Source organism: Leptosomus discolor, chromosome 1 (assembly GCF_034619465.1).
Source record: "Leptosomus discolor isolate bLepDis1 chromosome 1, bLepDis1.hap2, whole genome shotgun sequence".
Taxonomy (NCBI): domain Eukaryota; kingdom Metazoa; phylum Chordata; class Aves; order Leptosomiformes; family Leptosomidae; genus Leptosomus; species Leptosomus discolor.
Genome location: NC_141391.1, coordinates 85,258,367 through 85,279,508, shown reverse-complemented (window position 1 = coordinate 85,279,508; position 21,142 = coordinate 85,258,367). Strand labels below are relative to the sequence as shown.

General features: G+C 38.7%; 1 protein-coding gene across 1 annotated transcript; it reads right to left on the bottom strand.

Annotated features, from left to right (window-relative positions):
• Positions 1 to 343: 343 nt before the first annotated feature.
• On the bottom strand, positions 344 to 21,010 carry SYAP1 (synapse associated protein 1). Its single transcript, XM_086464119.1, has 9 exons — positions 20,803 to 21,010; positions 15,910 to 16,028; positions 13,648 to 13,714; positions 11,854 to 11,927; positions 11,357 to 11,496; positions 9,631 to 9,776; positions 4,223 to 4,281; positions 3,064 to 3,211; positions 344 to 1,516 (listed from the first exon to the last, which is right to left on the bottom strand). The coding sequence occupies exons 1-9, from the start codon at positions 21,008 to 21,010 to the stop codon at positions 1,389 to 1,391; spliced, it is 1,089 nt and encodes a 362-aa protein (XP_086320245.1). The 3' UTR covers positions 344 to 1,388.
• Between the last annotated feature and the right edge of the window lie 132 nt (positions 21,011 to 21,142).

The window sequence follows — 21,142 nt, the reverse complement described above, 5'->3', positions numbered from 1 at the left end:
GTTAAAAGTACTTGGCTCTTTACAATTCCCATGGGATGAATATTGACTGAATAATTACAGCTATAACCTTTTCAGTCTCTTTACAAAAGTTTTCTGCAGAATTGTATCATTAAGACAGAGCTTACTGTATGTAACATGCCTATAATTCAATTGTGCTTATTGGCTCCTACCTACTTTGTTTTACCCATTTTCCTTTGTATTTGGAATTTCATGAATGTTTTGTCCCAGAAGTTTATGAAATAGACAACAAATAGAATATCAAATTTTCATTTATATACATAAAGATACTGACTTAATGGTAAAACTACAGCAAACATCCAGATGCCTAAAAGAATCAAAAAAATCTTTTAAAGAAAATTATTTTTTATTTAAATTCCATGTCTTAAGCACTGTGACAAAGTATGTTTTTGAAATCTGTATGTCTGAACTATGTTTGCCCCTCACTCTGCCCGCCCTCCAAATAAATGAGCCAATTTTATACATATCTACAGTATTTAATCAAGATATCTAAACCAGCCAAAGTTTTCACGTAAATGTTTCAGCACTTCAAATAAAGAGAAACATTTAATTTGCTCTCACTCAGACAGCAAAATTAAATGGAAAAATAACAGTCTTCTGAAGAAAGAATTCATTAAGCCATTTCTCTCTGTGGGGAAAGGCAGTATCTTAATACGACGATTTAACAAAAACAACAGTTTAATTCAAGCACTTAATAACTCTGTTCTTATTTAAATGCTTAAATGTTTGCCAGTTAATCATACCTGATAAATATTAATCAGTATTTCTTCTGGAGTCTGAATTAGTATTTTTTTAACAAATTATCAGAAGTTATTTGATAGGGTTTTCTATAAATTCTTTGGCTACATACATCAAGGAAGTTAAATACACATGAAAGCTACTAGCTACAAGTACCTTAAAAATAGGACACATTTACAGATTATACAGGGATCAGAGTGCAAATGTGATGAGAGACTTATTTTCAAGGACTAAGTTACTTACAACATCCATTTTTACATCCCAAACAGAAGGCTGTAGACAAAAAAAATGCGATTCTTAGATTTAGAAATCTCTTTGTGGAGCTTCTTGACCACCTAAAAATGCCTCAAACTAAACTGCTGCTTCATGTAATAATGTTATCGCTTTTAACTATGACATATAACCTGCAGTGTCTGGCTTTTTTTTTTTTTTTTTTTTCTCTTTTGAACAATGTGGAAGTTCAGAAACTGCTCATATAAAGAACAGAAGTACTGGTTGTATCCCATATGGAATTATAACAATTTTAGATTCTTTTATGTCTTCTGAAGATCTTTTGTAAGCAAAATATGAAAACAGAAATCCACGTCAGTCCTCAGAAAAAGCTTAGGGTTATAATGATTTCGTGAAAATACTTAATTTTCTTCTTGCAGCATTTCTTCTATTTCTTTATCCCAGTTTTCATCACGCTTTTCTGATTCTGTCACCACCTCATACTCTTGAAGCTCTTGTTGTAATTCCTTTTCCCAATCAGCAGTTTCTTCTACAAGAGATAAATGATGTGTAAGAATTAATTTGATAATTTAGAATGTTGCTTATTTATATAAAACTAGATGAATTTGCAATGAATCTCTCTTATATCCCCTGAACTTTATGGACAATTCTCAAAAACTAAAGAAACTTCAAGATCAGAAATTTCATCATCTCATTGATCACAGATAGGAATTAATTAATACACAAGTCTATATTCCTATGTGCATGCTATAACAGAGATACAAAAAGCAAATACGCAGCTTAGTCTTAAGCTCATTTCCTACAGCCTTTCAGCTTATTACCAACTGAATCTCCCTTTGTACCTTTAAATCTCTGGAAAAAAATGAATGAAGTTCCTAAGTCTGTTGGATATACCGTTATGGAAAAAAAAAAAAAAATCAAGATCAAATACTGCGCATAAATTTAAAAAAGCAGCAGGTGTTCTCACCGACATCTGTAGCTAGGCAAGCTCATTTAATCAGGGTTAAAGGTAATCATATTTCATACTCCAGGGCAAAGGAGGAGTCAGAAGGCATTCCTGTGTTGTTAATCTCTGTTTTAATTAGCTCTACCTATCATATGCAAGAGTATGGGGGAGGAGATGGGCGTTTGATGTGTTACATGTTGGTTAGTACTTCAGCCTAGATATGAAGGTACATCATTCCATAGTCCAAGTCACTATGGCCAGCTGAGATTTCTCTGAACAAATTACACATTAGTGACGTACTGAAACACTTCCATCAAAAAGCTGGATGCAAGGAACTGACAGTAATTATTAGAATTCCTCAAACTTGGCTACGTATTGGGAAAAAATAACAATTTCAGAGCACAAGGATGCAGCAATACCCAAAGCACACTGTAACACAACTTTCCGAATTCACCTCATGATAAGCATCTACGCATACAAGTGTCTTCACAGTAAACTGCTCATTGTGTATGGCCAGAGTCACATCATCACAGATTGTTTTTATGCTTTTTACACTGATATTAGTTCTTCTGAATTGTTTTAAATATAAGCCCCACTTTATTTCTTCTCATCATTCTCAAAGTTATTTGTTAAACTTTTAACTGTTCTAAATGCATGTAAACCTTTTACATCAGAGGCATCTGCAAGCTCATAGTCTGGTGCAAATACTGCCTTTTTAGCTGGTGTCACAAGAAGAAAACAGCCTGGCTTCCAAGTACTGTATTTTACCTTCAAGGATTTCAATTAAAGAAACAAAAATTCATACACGTAAGACCTATGAAAGAGAAGGCAGGGAAAGGAGGAGGTAGAAACAAAAAACCACTCCACTGTCAGTTTCATAAAGGAGCCACCTTAAAATTGTTAGGTTCTTTGGATTTAAACTCCTCACAGCTAAAGTTCTGTACAAGACGTGGTTTGACTGAGGTGAGAATTATCATTCATTTCTGCAATATTTCACTGCAGGTTGTTTCATACACTTTGGAAAACGGTCACAGATCTACTCTCCTAAATCGAGTAACAATTTTTTTTTTTAAAATCAACCTATCTTAGAGTTGCTGTATTTAAGATACAGAAAGTAATAATAGCTTTACCTTCTACTACTGAAGTCCCTTCTTTCTTTTTGTCTAGCACCAGTTGTTCCATTTCTTTTCTTAGGTCTTCCTGATTCAAATTACAGGCATCAAAAGCATCACTGACAAACTCTGATACACCTGGACTTGTGGAAATCTCTTCCTCATCCTGCAGTAAGACAGTTTTGTATAAGCTTATCCAAAACCAGGAAAAAAATGTCACCAATATATATCTCCACTCGTGTGACTGACTGCCTTTTAAATAGAGTCGGCAAAAAAACCAAACCAAATGCGTTACTCTGACAACTATTTTTCTTTATGGGCTATTTTTCTTTGAGAGTATTTTTGTACAGACAAAAATGTTACATAGTCGTACTGAAAGTGATCTGCTTTTCATCCTAGGCTCCTTTTTGCATGCACTTAACAACTTTAATTCTGTTTTTGTAATCTTCAGAAACAATAATAAACTCATAATTAGTTTAAAACAGTACCTAAGACCAATATTAAATTTTGACCACAATTCAGTAACAGTTTCTACACACAAATAAGTTTAAGAGAGGACTGTTCTTTGGAAATCTTTCTGGCTTAATTTAGTCCACTGCATATTATTGGCAAGTGAATGCACAGCTCTGCTTCTGCCAAGAGTGTTCCCTGGCACCGATTTTACAATCCAGACATGATCAAGGGTCATTATGTGTCTAAGCTACAGCTTTTTGCAGTATCAAGCAAAACTCCGCTCGCCGCTGCAATAAAATAATGTTGCTATTGCAATGCATCATTTAGATTTCCTACACTTAAGCCGGACAACTGCTGTTGTGTGACAGAACATGCCACACAAATATATTTTTGTGAAGGTATTCCTCGTGTCTAAATACAGTGCAAACCACCTAGTCCAAACATTTTGGAAATGTCACTCTTCAGAGTAAAAACATGTTTTATTATAATGTGCAGGACACTAATGAAAGTATGCTTCAGATAAACTACAGTTTCTTCTACTGAAAATGAGTTTAAAGTGTAGGCACTAAAAATTAATACCACAGCAGAATAGCAGCAGGTTAGAACTGTCAGATATTATATTATTATGGTTTCATAGCACAACTTACTCAAAAGGATGCATAATTACCTATTAAGTAACAGTTTCACATACTAAATACCAGATAAAGTATGACAGCATTATTACCTCTTGAGATTTTATCTGAGGTTTTATTGTAACAGGCGGTGTTTTTGGCCGTACTGTTTCTATCAAGAGAGGAAAAAAAAAAAAGAATTAAATATATAAAAGATTAATTTAAATATATAAAGATCTCACTTAATCTGCATAGCTATTAAATGCACAAGAAAATAATGTATTCTAAGTTTTAAGGAATCCTGGTGGATAAAAGGCTGAATTCAGCCAAAGGTGTAGCATTTTCAACAAAAAAATGGAAGAGAAGCAATTTTTTATTCTTAATTAAGGCAAATTTAGCAAACCATTTCCTTACTACAACTGCAAAGTTAAATCACAGGAACCCCTCTGCCCCTCAAAATGATCCAAAGAACTATGTAAATAGGAACACAGAATCACAGAACGTTAGGGGTTGGAAGGAACCTCGAAAGACCATCTAGTCCAACCCCCCTGCCAGAGCAGGACCACCTAGAGTAGGCCACAGGAACGTGTCCAGGCAGGTTTTGGATGTCTCCAGAGAAGGAGACTCCACAGCCTCTCTGGGCAGCCTGTTCCAGTGCTCTGTCACCTTCATAGGTAAAAAAGTTTTTCCTTATGTTAATGTGAAACTTTCTATGCTCCAGCTTGCACCCATTGCCCCTTGAATGCCTTCTACAAAACACTTTCAGATTGCATCACACGTCACAAGATCTTTAAAGCTACAAAGGTGTAGACTTGGTCATGAAACCCAGTTACTGCCTGTCACAGAAGTTCCCAAACTCCCCTGGCTGGGTACTACTACTGACGTGGGCACGAGCTGGCTCTTAGGCATACCAGACTACATCTGTACACACACCCCTGAATGCACATGAGAAGAGTACGCTGCAGCCTTACCTTCTTTAACACAGGCAAAGAAGTCACTGAAAAACATAAACCCTAAAAGCTGTTCCAAATTTCCTAAGAAAACTCACTGTGCATTCTGTATTTAGTAGCATGGTGCTAGGAAGACCACAATTGTTTACAAGGATGGATCTTTTTCTTGACATGTAAAAGAACACCCCAGCTTTCTTCCTCGTGCAATTAGCAGGGTAGAGGAGTCACAATAAAGAGCCAGGTGGCTGCAAGAACTATTAACACACAGGGAAGGCTGTGGTAGTGATGGAGTGCTTGCTTAGCAGTTCTATTTGTTTAAACATGCAAAGCAGCTCTGCGCTTGCAGCTCTGCTTACTGCAGGGCACCCAGGTGGATCCTTCCTGCTTACTCAGCAACTTCTGAAGGGAGATTTAATTCAGATTTAGTTTTTAAAATTACGTTCAGTTCTAATAGAAATAATTCCCTAATTGGTAGCTGTCACTGCTTATACAGCTTATCTACTCAATGCCCATTGCTCTGTCCCATACTCTCTCTTCCTTCCCCTTCCCAGTCTTCAGAGGATCTGTTACTGCACCCAACACACAAGAGGTTCCAGCACCCCCTGCTCGGGGAGGCTGTACAACGGGGCACTAACTCTTCGCTCTTCAGCACCAAGCACCCACAGCACGGTGCAAGAGAGGTGCCTCAAGCTCCACCTACTGCTCTCACGCAGAAGCGGCACAGCAGCTCTGCGCTGTGCCATGCACCAGACTGGTGTGACTAACATACCATTAGCACATCTGGCATCATCTCCTCCACTGCTGATGTGCTCTCTGCCCCTGAGGTAATTTCATTCACAAGTAAATAGTTACCAATACCTGGAGAAGGACTAGAACTTGGCTTTTTGTTACAGATCTTACATAGTCTCCACACTAGGACATGGAATGTCTTCCATCTGTCCCTTCTTTTTTCCTTTCACATCAACCATGCTAATTTAACTTTGTGAAAACAGCAGGTAAGGAGGAGACAGAGAGAGATAAAAACGGAAGGAAATTAATTCTATTTTATGGACAACAGTCAGCTTTAAGAAGAAACCCTCAACACTATGGAGAGTTACCAACAGGCAATTACTTTCAGTTTTAGTCTCCAATTAGGGAATCCAACCTTCAAGAAGGTTATTTAAGTCAAAAATAACAGAGCTTCCCAAATCTATGCAATTTTCAAATCAAAAAAACCCATGTATTTACTACAGTCTGGTAAATGTATCTTTACAGTCATTAGGACAGTAAATCTATCCGCATATCCTATACTGGTCTTCTGAATTGTATGAGGTCTGCAACAGGCCAAAGGACAGTGCTTTTTTTTTTTTTTAAATGAAGATACGTTCTGTTTTCAGTCAAATGGTAATTTTACTAGACTAACTCTGGGTATTATCCAGCAACCTCCTCTTTGACTGGCAATTTCCGAGGGTTTGGATGACTGAAGGAAAACAGTTTTGTTGTTCAATAGGGTCAGTTGCGATCTCTCCTGTAGAGCTGAGCCACTTCAACTAAAACAGGCATAGTTTGGCAAATGTGAGTACTGTACTGTTGAAAAAAAAAAAAAAAAAAAAAAAAAAAAAAGAGGGGGTTATGCTGCCCGAGGAACTTACAGTTTAAGACTGCCCATTCAACTACATATTTAGCTTGCATAAAGGAAACCTTCAGCACTGTAATTAATGATGGAGTAACTTCCATTTGACTAGCCAATCAGCCACAACAGCAGCAGCTTTCGTTTTTTCTGAAATTGGTTTACAGAAGCAATGATATGCAGAAACTAAAATCAAACAAAAAGCTCAGTGGAAAAGGGAAGCATACTGATAGTAAACAGACTTCACAGAGAATATGCTTATAAACACTAGTGAAGAAAATACCTTTTGGCAGAGCTTATGTTTCTAATCTTTTCAAAAGCAACCTCCTCTTTTATACAAAGGACTAAGTGCGGTAGCAAACGAAAGGCTCCAACTCTCAAAGATCTATTGTGAGGCACTACAGAAACCAGAGAAGACAGTCACTACCCTTAATGGTCTATAATATAATCCTATCAGTTGCTGTAATAAACTCAGAAGAACAGAAATCAAAAAAAAATCACAACAGTAAAGAAATCCAAGAAAGAAAGAAAATCAGGTAAATGCATTTAGATGCCAGTTAGATGCAAAGGTTTACAAATTATAATCAAGGTGATTTCCTGAGTTGATGGCACCTGCATAGGGTAACAGCAAACACAATTTGCTCATAGAAAATGACAAAAATGGGAGCTGAATATGGTGGGAGTGCAGAAGTGATGTGACACGAACAGGTAAGTACGAAACGAGCCTAAATACAGTCTTTACTGAAAGGTAAAGACAAAAGCTTTCTGTTATGATGAAGTTAATGTAGGACATTTAAGACAGGTTCTTTTACATGAGGAAAAAAATTAAGTCTCAGCTTCCACAAAACTGTCAGTTGTTTCTCCATATAATGACATTTCCTCTATTGCTCTCCTGTTTCTCTGGAGAGAAAAGAACATGCTTATAAAACTATGAAAACAGTAGGAAGATTCACTATCATGTAATTCTCAAGTTCATTTCTTAACCGGCACACATTCTAAATTAAAGTTACAGAAAAAAACCTAAACTCAAGTTCTGTACTCCTTTGCTTAAAGCAGTCTTCTGAACTACACTGAGCAAAAGAATTACATCGTTATAGTAAACACTCAAATCATATTGGGATACTTCTATACTGTCTTTGTCAGTCTTCCCAGAGAGGGAGCTCTGGTCTCCACAGCCCACCGGTGAGTGCTGGCAATAGTTACTCTCCTCAAAGGCTGGCATCCTATGGAGGGCACGTGGCCTGTGGTCACTTTCCATAGATTTGGCCTAGATCTCCTCTGTGATCCATGTAATACGCTCAAGTCAGGCCATGATTTTTTTTAAGATCACAAAGCCTGAAACAGCACGAGTAGTGTTTCTATGTTTGACAGCGTGCTGTTCAACAAGAGGACACGCTGCAATGTTTGACTGTACATGGCCCATTTTGGGACAGCAGACAACTATCCTGGATTAAAGAAGTCAGAATTGGTGCCTCCTGGTCTGGAGTAGATTCTGGAGGGACCTGTCCTGTCAGCATTGTTTGGATTTTAACTCAGTCTCAGTCTACTTTGTTCATTCTAGATGGGCACCTTGCCTAGGCTCACACACACACAGCACAGAACCTAGAAGAAACAGAATGAGACAAACTGACAGCAAAGACACACCCAAAAAAAAAAAAAAAAAGAAAAGAAAAACTTGAGGCAACTACTACAGTCCTTTTTGAGAAGGTATCTTCTATGCAACATGCAAGCCTGGCTCTGTGATTGCCCTTGTAACCTTCCCTTCACCCCAAGGTTCAGCTGCCTGTGCCCAAGAAGCCAAGGCCCAGCTGAGTAACCTTAGCTCAGCCTGCAGAAAATTACCAAGTTGTGCAAAAGAGCTGTGAGAAAGTCTGTAAAAATATACGAAAGGTGAAATTAGAAAGGCAGGATTAGAAAGATGGGATTATTAGCAGTGCAAGGACTCAAGAGGAAAAATACCAATATGGAAAGATACTATATTTGAAAGGGGGGAAAAAGAAGTTGGTAGTGATCAGTTGGTTGTCAGTCAGGCCAGCAGTCATAATGTCCACAGGACATAAGCATTAATGGATTTCATGGATGATGACAACTCACTGATGTTGGGGATATGAGAATCTGTTCCAAGGTGCAGCGAAGGCTTTTTCCTTCTGCCTACTGTTTATCCAGCCTGCCAGATTCTTCAGGTGTCTTACCAGGGGTGGTGAGCGTACCTAGCTTAGGCTAAGATTTAATGAGCTACTAGTTATCTTTTGCACCTTCGCCCGTAACTGCTTTATACTTTTTAAGCTACATATATTCCTGCTTGCAGAATTTGTTTGCATGCAGATAAAGATGCTCAGTGGTTCATAAGAGGGTCAGTAAGTCGCATCTGTATCAACTCATCAATGTAACTGAAGACACCTACGTTGAAGTGGCTTTTTCATCTCAATGCTGAATCCCAGGTGGCTTCCTGGTACCCATCTTCCTCCATTTCTATAACACGTTGTGTGGTTCTCCATGTCCTGCATGCATCTCTGCCTCCACCACCAGAGTAATTCTACTGCCATATCACTCACTAACTTCTGTTTGGCCTGAGGCCTAAGCAAAAGCCAAGAGCAAACCATATGCCAGCTGGCTGAGTTGGTTAGTACCTGTTGTCTTACCAGGTGAACCAAAGGTACCTCCTACTTTTATCTCACAAGTCAAAAGAGCACACCAGAGATCACTAGTAGTCTTGAGCTGTTATAAGCCAAGTACAAAACTTTGTCTCTTGAGATTTCCACTTGTCTGACAAAGCTGGCTGAAATTGGAAAACGGCTTAAATCACTATGAGCCTGCTCTTCCTCCATCTGGACAAACACACCAAGTATGGCGAGAGAAGCCCTGATTTAATAGGAAATCCAAGTCGATGCCACCTGATGTATACAGTCAGTATGCATGACACTAACTTAATGAGATGTGCCAAACCAAATCCCTTCCATACCTGTCAGTTGACAATCCTCTTCTCTGCCTTTATTCTCTTCTTTTCCTACTGCTTGCTGTTGAGCTGCCAGTGCAGTGAGTTGTGCAGACTGTTTAATTAGGGACACCCTGTAGAAATAATTTCTCCAGAATACCTCCTCCTTTATGCTAGAGAGAACACACAGATTTTGATTACTACATTTGGAAATACAGTTCCTTTTACCATTTAGCAATGAAATCAAATCAGATATGCAGAGGGAAGGAGTAGACATAGTTGCCATTTAAGTAAAAACTTAAAATAAAAAATTTGTGATATTAACAGTTAAAAAAAATCCATTGTTGTAGTTCTTGATCTCTTATAAGACAGTTACACTGGACTTGAGCATAATCATAGTAACAACAGTAATAACAATAATGATGTTTTGTCTTTAAAAAAAAGCATGCAGCAATACATAATTTGGAAAAATATTATGCTGTTCCATCTCTCTTACCAAATTATGTAAACAAACCCAACAAGCCAAAAACCCCTGTTCTGTTCACTTTCTTTCTAAAACCAACATTCTATCATTGTCAAACTATATTCATCTACATCTTCCCTAGACCTCAGGTGAAACTGGAACACTTTGAACTATAAGCAGAAGCCATTCTTGGATTGCAGCAGAACTATTTCACTATCTGCACATCTTTCAGCATGTCCGCAGGACCTTCAGTAACTAGAAAGTGCCATCTCAGAACCACCAGCTCTGAAACCAGAAATGGCAAGACCTGTGGGGAGGAAGGTGGGTAGGCCAAGAACGAAAGGAATAAGATAGTGAAGTTACCTTCCCGCCCGTTCAGGCAAACAGTAGCTACTGAGACTAAGAACAGGGGAAAAAACCCCCACCCTATTAAGCAATGTGGTAGAATAGGCAAAGACAGTGTGACTAGAGGTTGGAGACAGAGCATCAGAGACAGATCTGATGAAGACCTAGAATACGGGCAGAGCTTTAGGACTGACAGCAGCAAAGAACAGCAGGGAAGGGGGTAAATAAAATGAGCTGGGAAGCTTTATAAAAGGAGGAGATCTAAGCTCACAAAGCTTAAGTTTCCATCCTTAGACAAGGAGGCAAATGTTGGGAACTCCTACTCAACGTGAGTTGACCTGTGAAACAAGCTTTAGGAGCAGAGTCTGTGACTGGACAAGGAAGGTGAACAGCACGGGAATAAAGCTGGGATCAAGAAGCCAAACTGGAACAGGCTCCGACAAAGACCTTATGGATCACTAAGGTCCACTAGAAGAAAGGCAGTCGCAACACAGAGCTCTTCCCATTGCCTATTCATAACCAGTTTTTCTTGCTTGCATTGCTACTGTTTTATGATGCATTCTTTTACCATTTCTCCAAGAGGCCTCTGGCAATCTCTAATAACCTTTTTGGGGTGTTATGCCAACAGATCTGAACATTTTTGTGGCTGCATTTACCTTTGTTTGGGAGAAAAGATTTTCAATTAATTTAGCACACTGGGCATGGAAAAAATTAAGGCCTCTCCCATACTTAAGTCAACAGGTCCTTATTAGTACTGAATGTCCAATAGATCTACTTCTGCTCTTTCCTCCAATTGCTAGACGGCAATGCACGTGCAATACTCCATGCATTTGAAATTAGCAGACATTGAATTGAAGGAAGTGAAAAGGAAAAGGAGCAATTTACAAATATTTGCAGACACACTAAAAGTACAACAATGCATAGACACCAGCAGAAATTACTTACTGTTTGGGAACGAGATCAAACCTCATCCTGTTGAGAAGTTCGTCTTCTTGTAACATCACCATTGCAACGGGGTACATTTGATCAAAGTCAAAATTAAACTGCACACCTGCTGGAGGATCCCGCAGAAAATTTCGTTTATCCTTTGAAGAGCATATTTATGGTCATTAACTGATATCAGAAAAAGGATATCATATTTCATACACAAGACCACCAAAGCAACCCCACTTCCCACATAATTCTACCATAACACAAAGCTGTAAAGCCTTTATAAAAATAAAAAATTATATTGGGAATCTACTTTGGCTCAACTTATACTGAAAGAACTATTTATGTACTTCTGCACATGATCAGTGTAGTAACAGACACATTAAAAGAAGTATATTGAAAATACATAATTTAATAACACCAGCCAAACTTACTTTGGGAGAAAAAAAAAAAGGAAGTTTTAACCTCTCCAATAGAAAAGTTTTAAATCTTACAGGAAACAAAATACTTACTGCTGATAAGGCCAGTATTTGTTGTTGAATGGTCTCTTCTTCATTGCTGTCTACCCAGGGAGGCACTGCTGCTTCTGTTATTGAAAGGAGTAAAACAATTGCATGTGTATTACTTTAACAAAAAAACCAACAAAACCCACCTTACATTAAGTAACATATAATGTCACAAAAATAAGCAGACTTACATCAGTAAGCCAACTAATTGCTCCTTTTTCCTAAGCTAAGTTCACGGCATAAAAGAGTAATTCTAGGAATGGATCTTTGCTCATCAGAGGTAAAAAAAAAATAATTTACTTTCTGATTTCTGTTATTGTAAAACTAAAACTGTGGGAATTTCTTTGCAGCGTGCAGCAGTCAGAACTTGGTGTCTCTTAGTTTAGTTACTGAAGTAGTGCTGTGTAACTCGTTAAGCTGCCTGCAAATAGAAATTTCTAGATTCACTTTAAACACGTAAACTTTGTATAAATTAAGTTTTTATAATAATTTACTATTGTATTAATTTTCTAACACCCAGAAGACACCAATTCTTTAACAATGGAGAAAAATAAGTTATAAATTTGTTATAAATTACAACATGTTATGCACTGAGTAAGCATACTTAAGTTCAGCTGATTTATATATTTACAGACACTTCCAAAATAGTTCTGTAGGCAGTACATAGAGGAAAACAAACTATTGTAGATGTATAGAAATCCATTAATCTCTTCACTGTTGACGCAAATTCAGCCTACAGAGACATTACGATGCATCTGTAATGGTTAACAAATAATTCTTGTGCCCTTAAACTAACAATGATTGATTATTCGCCTGTGCACCCAACACCAGCAAGATCTTTTACCCACATGGAATCGCATCTGATGCTAATGCTTCTTTCAGTTAGGCCATCTGTTACTCCTTCTTTCACCACTCTAGCTACTTATTTTCATGAAACTTGTACAATTACATTAACAAATGCCAAAGTTTACTTAGTAAACAGAGGCAAAAAGACAGAAATACAGACAACGTGATCACACAAGCAGTCTTGCAAGAAGAAACCAGACTAACATACTAACTACAGACAGTACGAAATATTTTATCACGAACCATTCAAAACCAGCTCATTTTCAAGACTAACAACAGAGCCACTAACTATTCCAACTGTCAGAAATTACGCCATTCAGGTAACAGCTTAAAAGAGATAAAAGCCAATGATGAAACGCAACGTTAACAAAACCACCTGTGCTTATGTTAAAGTCTCAAGTAGATTCACTGATGTCAATAGTACATGAATGGATAACTCAAAGGATTTAGATCACAGATAATTATAAAGCAAATGATTTATGGGAAAGCAAAAGGGCAATTATTCTTTCAATGCGAGCAGTGCAACTCCTACAGCAGAACTAATTAAATACTATAGTGCAAACCCTAATCCACGTTTTCCATTTCATTATGAAAATGTGACATGGTTGCTAAAGCTCAAAAGAAAAGTAATGAGCATGCCTGTTTTCAATAAATACACAGGCTTAAGATTCAAAACAAAAGTAAGAGAGCAGCTTTGCTAGCACAGTGATCTTTGAGTTAATTTCATAAAGCTGAATTTGGTTAAAAAAGCAAATCTAAACCAACTAGATAATGTAACACTAATCTCACTTAAAAATATCATCTTCCTATTCCATAATACACGTTAAGTTCTGCCATAATGTGTTTCATTAAACAGTTTTGATAGTTTAGGTTTAGATAGAGCTCAATTATCCAGCTTCCAGCAGGTTTTAGCTTATGCAATGTTATGCATTATCAAAAAAAAGCATACATTACCTGATTTTTTTGTTTGCTGCTCTTGGACAAATTTTTTCTGTTCCTTCTGAAAATCTCCAATAATTGTCTAAAATAAAAATTAGAAAACCACAATTAAAAAAAAAAAAATCACTCCTCGTTTCACGCTCACTCTGAAAGTGCTTTCAAATACACTGCAGGATCATATTCTTATATCCCTGGTGGCCCTTTTGGGAAGTTAATTAAAGGTGTTTCATGTAAATCATACTTTCCCCTTTACCAAAACATTTGATTTTTGCCTTTAAAAGTTTATTGTGTATGCTTTCAAAATTGTATTTAGTTTTATCATGTTCAGGGGACCAAAAAAAAAGGGAAATCCTAGCTGATAATATGCATACACACTTACCGCCTTACCATATCAAATACAGACAACACAGACTGTTTAGACTGTTAAATGTGTTTTAAAGTATTAAACACTCAAAGATACCCTTGTCCTTACACTTAAGTTTCAAGAGTTGCCTAAGAAATATATCCATTGCAATAAATTGGACTTGTAGAATTGTTAACTATGATTTTCAGAATGTCTGCTTAGCTGTAACAAAATAATTTTTTCATTTGTGTTCTTGACAGATTTCTCATAAAAAAAAAAATATGTTCAGAAATATCCTATATTGAATTTAGAATTAAAAAACAGTCACAGGTTGGCATGCCATAATTTAGAAGTAACAATGCAAATGTTTTGTAGGTAAACAGAGGCAAAACCCCTTGAAGCTAGAAATGAATACTTAAACCACTCACAAAACACAAATTTTATGCAGTGAGGTCTATGGCTTAACGAGTTGCCAAAATGCATGCAAGCCTTCAAGCTAAATCCTGATAAATTCCTTTTTTTTTTTTCCTTCAACAACCCAGCATTTAACATCAGTGAAGAGAACTACTGTAGCGCCTAGTATACAAATAGATCATTGTGGTTAAGTTATATGAATTTTTGGTATTTATGGAATAAAATAATTTATATGGTGCAAGAAAAAAGATTTTTGATGATATAGCTATAATCTTCTTCCACATGTAAACTTATTAGTCAAAACAGGGAATTCGTATTACTCTAAGGCATTCACAGAAAAAAGAATAGATGTAGGTACTTAGCTAATTATAAGCATTAATATTTCTGTACTAAATTGCCAAATAACTTTCTTATTTGATTTTTCCTTTTTGGTGTGGATCAAAATTACATTACACTAATACACTATAATAGGAACGATAACTCTGCTATTATTATATATGGACAGTTGTCACTAAAATGTCAATGAAATCTGGACACAAAATTCAATCATAACAGAAATTTAGATGTGTCATTTGATGATTAATTTGGAAGACAACACAAATGCTAATTATATCAAGAAATTGATTTTCATTGTATTTAAAAGAAAAAGGCAATGCTTTAGTTCCCCTGAAAGGGTGTCTGAGACACAGGAGCAGGAAGAGGGGTCTGTCTGCATCTCCCACATCTGATGCTCCTGGATGCACGGTCTCACTACAGCTGGGTCAGTTTTGGCCAGTTCCCCTTTGCCTTCCCCTTCCAAGCTACCCTCGCTAACAAATGCAGAACACCACATCGCAATTACTGCTACTTTTGGGTTTTTTCTTTCTGTCAAGTTTGTGAATTCAAGCACTGGGAGAACACTTGCTGGCAGAAGTTAAGCACCTGGAGCTGGCAGCCAGGAACAGGGAGGGCAAGAGGTGTCAAGAGTCTGGAGAACACCAGGACAACAGTAAGCTGTTTCATTACCTCATGGGGGGTCTTATGAAACCCTACCTGTACAGCTCTAGGGTCTTACTACGCAATATCCTCAAAGCTGACCTGATTTTGCATTGTGCTTCAGAGATGCATTTTAAGATGCAAGCTACAGCATTCCTCCTTCCACCTAAATAAACTGGGGGGAAAAACCCCAACCCACATGTCTCCCAGACAGCCCTCCAAGTGCCTGTTTCTACTAATTCTTCCAGCCTTTCCTCCTATGTCAGCATTTTGCATATTTTCTTCTTGTCTTTCTCCAGTGTATCTACACCCTGAAGGAACAGAACACAGGTGCAGTACGGACTAAAGCAGAGTAACCACTTTTTGGCATGTCTACCCTGAATAACCATTTGAGTCACACCATTTATGATGACAGGAGATACCTGCTCTTGAAATACGTAATTCCTAAAGCCAGCTTAAAGAAATGTTATCACATGCCAGATTTGCCACACGTTACAACAGTAAGCAAACAGATCTTTCAGATCAAGTATCTAGAAATGGATTACCTTGTCAATGATACTGTCAATTTTTCCTTCTTCTACAGACTTCTTTATTGTCTGTGCTGTTTCAGCAACGGATTCAGATATCTTTTTTGTAGCAGCAGTGGCAAAATTGAAGAGGTAACCTTTCACAGACAAGAAGAGAAAGAGCTGAAGATCTCTTTACATCCAGTTCTGTTACTAGATTTATCTTCCTTTCTCTTTAGACATTTGGATACCTACTTGAAATTCATTTTAAAATCATTTAACCCAGCTTCTGGCCTACAAAGAACTCTTAAAATCCTATCTATCCTTTTCTAGTTCATATTCTTTAGTGATGATGACCAAACTGTATGTACTTTCTGTAAATCAAACTTCTATAGGTGAACCTTGTTTACCAAGTCAAACATTTCTAATGGTCCTTGAAATAGAGCTTTCCAATTAATTTTCTGAAGCCATGTGTCTTTCCGAATTTCATTTAAGTATTTCGGAGACATTGAGCAATAAAGTAACTTAAACAACAGTATTAAAACAGAATTATATATTTCCGAAAAATCAACATGTACACTAAGTCACATGAAGTAGGGCAGCAAATACATTAAAAATTTCAGGCAAGTAACGAGATTCCTTCAAATGTCTTAAGATAGAAGCTTGTTCTTGATGTTTGCCCTTTTCTATTTTGTATTGTCTTCCTCTTTTTAGCTCAATGAGAAGTACTATGGCCCTGTTTACTTATTTTTCTGAATGTTCACTGTAAGAACAGCAGTAAAAACTATTTCCAAAAAGTAACCAGCATTAGCAGTGCTGAAGCGAAGAAAGGTGGTAGGGAAAGAACTATGTAGCTTGGGCATTTGCATTGTATCGTTCATTTTTAATTAACGAGAACAAATTTGCAAGCAGCAAGATGTATATCACAAACCTTCAGAAACATTAATTATCAGTTTATTGACAAAGGATCTTAAAACAACATTGGTATTGTTTATTTCTCAGATAATGACATGATGTCACAAGCACTTTATTACATCTGAACAGTCATATTATGACTGTAATACCACAGTTACAGTACATACAATGATAAAGTGTCAGTAAGTGCCATAGTAAATAACATAATAATTGCAGAGGGATCTAGGTAGATTGGAGCATTTGGCAATCAACAACTGCCCAAAAATTTAACAAGAATAAATTCCAGATTCTGCACTCAGGACAGAGTAACACTGGGCACAAGTGTAACCGGAGAGAGGAGTGGCTGGAGAGCAGCCCTGCAGAAAGGGATCTGGAGGTGCTGGTTGGCAGCAGGCTCAGTGTGAATCAGCAGTGTGCCCTGGCAGCCTAGAGGGCAAACCCCACCCTGGGGTGCATCAAACACAGAGTAACCAGCCAGTCAGAAGAGGTGATTGTCCCGCTGTATTCTGAGGTTGCCTCACCTCCAGTACTGTGCGCAGTTCTGGGCCCCACCATTTAAGAGGGATGTCAAGGTCCTCAAATGCAACCAGAGGAGGGTAATAAAGGTGGTGAAAGGGCTGGAAGGAATGTCCTGTGAGAGGCAGCTGAGGACTCTGGGTTTGTCTAGTTTTGGAGAAAAACGGGCTGAGGGTCAACCTCATTGCTCTCTAGAGCTTCCTGAGGAGGGGACACGGGGAGGGAAGTGCTTATCTCTTCTCCCTGGGATCCAGTGACAGGACACACAGGAATTGTTCAAAGCTGGGCCAGGGCAGTTTAGACTGGATGTCAGGAAGCATTTCTTTAACCGAGAGGGTGGTGAAATGCTGGAACAGGCTTCCTAGAGAGGTGGCCCAAGATGGGCATCCAAGCCTGTCAGTGCTTCAGAGGTGTATAGACAATGCCCCTAACATACTTTAACTTTTGGTCAGCCCTGAATTGCTCAGGCAGCTGGACTAAATGATCCTTGTAGGTCCCTTCCAACTGAAACAGTCTAGTCTATTCTAATTCTAGGGTTAGAAGTAGTAATTCTGAATCTAAACCACATACTACTATCAAAGATATATTTGAGGCATTAGTAAGAATGCAAAGCATGTGAGACGATAAGAATATTTGAGCTATTCCAGAAAATCAACTTTGACTTTTATAAAGGGAACTTTAAAAAAAAAACCCAGCACTTTCAAACAAATAAAAAACCCCCCTTCCTTGTCAAGATCTCCCAAAATTTCCAGTTTCTTTATGGGTTAGAAATGTTACAACCTTACCACGCAAAAAAGTGTGAGTTGCTTTAACGCACAGTTGTTAGCCACTAGTAGTATGAGTTACTTTGGAACATTCACATCACCTTTTGGAAAGCTGACTGTTCTTTGTGACACATAAAATAGTCTCTCTTTATGGTATCACCAAATCACTACTGAAATACGCAGAGCTCTAGCCAGCCCTCAAGCAAGCCAGTTTTTCATATGTAACTTCCATTTGTAAGACACAGAATGGTGGCAACCAAACGCCCTTCAAGTACTTGCTAGCACCTTTCAGATCTGTTACCAGGCTTTACAGCTCATCACATGCTTTACATTGCATAAAAAAATGCCTGCCTTCTACACTTTAGATACAGACACATGTAATACTCCCCTTATGACAGTAGAGGAAGAAGCAGCCTACTGCATTATTTCCTCCCACCAGCTTTTATTGATTGTTTTATGTATCCCTGGAAACTGTCTCATATGCAATTGTTTTAGGTGCAAAAGGTGCTGAAACATTTGTCTTCCAGTGATGTTTTGGTATTGTTGAACAAAGGGGTTTTGGTCAGTCCTGAAACCAGTCTGAAGAGCAAAATTATTTCTATTAAGGGCAAATAGTCTTCTGAACCAAGGTACTTACAAACCTCAATAAAAGGTGGTACTTAGCCTTAGAAAAATAGAATTAGTGGTGGAAAACAACACTTCCACTGTCAAATGACTAAGAAACTTTCCCTCCCTCTTACAAAACTATGCATCTAGCAATATTTCTGTTATTAGTTCATATTGACAAAGTCTTCTAACCTTTGTGATGATGAGATAACAAGCAAAAAATAATATATGCAAGGCTTCACTTTACCAATAAAATTCTTTATGTGCTACAGGAGCCTTTCCACACAGCTACCCTGGTTGTTAAGTCATGCAGACGTTTCTGGAGTTACCATGTGTTAAAACAGTGATATCTAAATCCTTATAAAAAAGCCTTTCTACCACAATCTTCTCTGGTGTCACAGACAATGAATCCACGGATCACTAAACCAAATTCTCACTTCCAGACCAAATTATGGGATGGACCTTTATATCTGTAAGAGTCAATACTTACTCTTCCCTTGAAATTCAAAGGTTTTTTTCCTTCCTGAACAATCAGAGGGACTACAAGATTAGGATTGATTTACAACAACCAGAGGAGTATTTGCCCAAACCACACAGATAAACTGCTGCAGCTCAGATAGCTCAAGGCAAAGCACAGTAAAGAACCATCTCACACTAACCTTGCAGATGACATTGATCCAGCATTTCGGAACATTGACAAAAAAAACCCCCACACTATAGCAACAAGTATGGATCTAATTTTATCTAAAAATCTACTATAGTAAAGCAGAATCCTTACCTACAGTAAATTACAGCCTTCCCTCATTACAGATCAGTCCAACTAAATCATCAAACCCCACTACTTTCCTATGAGAAAAAAACCACAGAAATCCCACACCCATTCATGAAGCATGTTATTCTACATGTACACATCACTTCTCCCAGTGACAACAGAACAGATACTAAACTGCTCATTTAGTAACAATTCTGAAAAAGATAACTGAAAGAAACATTTACAGCCACTTAATCGGTTCACATTTTAAACATTCAAGTTGGCTTTTTTTTTTTAAATTGTTTTTTGATTTCCAGTGAGGGAACATAAGTGCACAGAACTGTTAGCAAGTCAATCAAGTATTTATCATCGCCAGTAACTGCTACTTAAAAGCAATCTCCGAAATGCAGAAAAATGAAGATGAAATTAGAGTTACGTCACTTCTAAGCTGCTAGCTTTATCAATTGCATAGATTCTTTCAGAACTGTGGAAAAGACTGGACAAGCTATACGAAAAACTCCATCTTGTGAAATACACAGTAGTTATGCATGCCATAGACTGCAGTCTATGATTTAAACCAAACATGATTTAAGAGAGATGAAAACCAAAGGTATGCGAAAATATAAAATAGAAAAGGGGAGGAAACAATGACTTTTAAATCTTTTCACCAAGATAACTTCCATACTCACTAACCTAACCTAAGCTAAGCTATGCTATCATTTACATCTGAAAAGATACGCTTTGGTTTACCCTTTTCTTTTTTAAAAGTCTTCAGGTCACCTCATAGACATATTCCCCATTTTGCACCACTGTGCAAGCTACGTTGGAGTTGTCACTATCTAGATGAAAACCATCTTTTCTTTCACATATGTTGAACTGAGAACAAACTTGCTTACCTCATCTTAAAACCTATCTGTAACTGTTCAGCTCAAGGAAAGCTTTGGTTTAACCGCTCGAACCTCTAAACACGCATTAGTCCCTCCTCCAGCTGCTACCCTGTGCTACTCTCACCGTACAAAGGGAGTTTTGCTGCTAAGACTTTTTTTTTCTTTTTTTAAAACGGACCCACAGCAGCACTCCCCGCGTGAAGACGCCTGGGCACGACACCCCTCTCCTACCAGCGAAGCGATTCTTTTACTCAAGCTTTCTCTTTGCACGAAGGCCCCCAGCAGCGATGCCTGTGGGAGGTGGGGAAGAGCCCCACACCTCTCCGCTGCGGCTCGGGGTACCGCGGGGGAGCGCCCCGGCCGCGGGCAGCCGTAGGGGCAGCGCGAAGGGCGCTCTTCGATCGGTACGGGTGTGCCCCGGGGCCGGGCCGGGCCGCGCCGCCTCCGCCCCGCTCTCCCCGGCGGCACCGGCGTGCGAGGGCAGGACACTCACTGCTGAGTCCCTTGGCCTGGCTGAGGAGCGCCTCCGAGTCCACCTGCAGCTCCCCCTGCTCCGAGCCCCGCACGGCCGGCTCCGCGCCTGCCGCCGCCGCCGCCGCCACCTCCTCCTCCTCCGCTGAGCTGCTCCTCTCCTCGGCCGACAGCAGCTTCTCCTCGCCTGCCCGCTCCAACCCCAACCAACTGCCCAGGCCGCGCAACATGGCGCAGGAGCAGCGGGCGGTGGCGGCCGCGCCCGCCCGTTAACGGGCACTCCCGACGGCCAGGGCCGAGCGACTCTGTATGCGGAAGCTCGGGCTGCCCCCTCCTTCCGCATACGCCACTTCCGGCTGTCT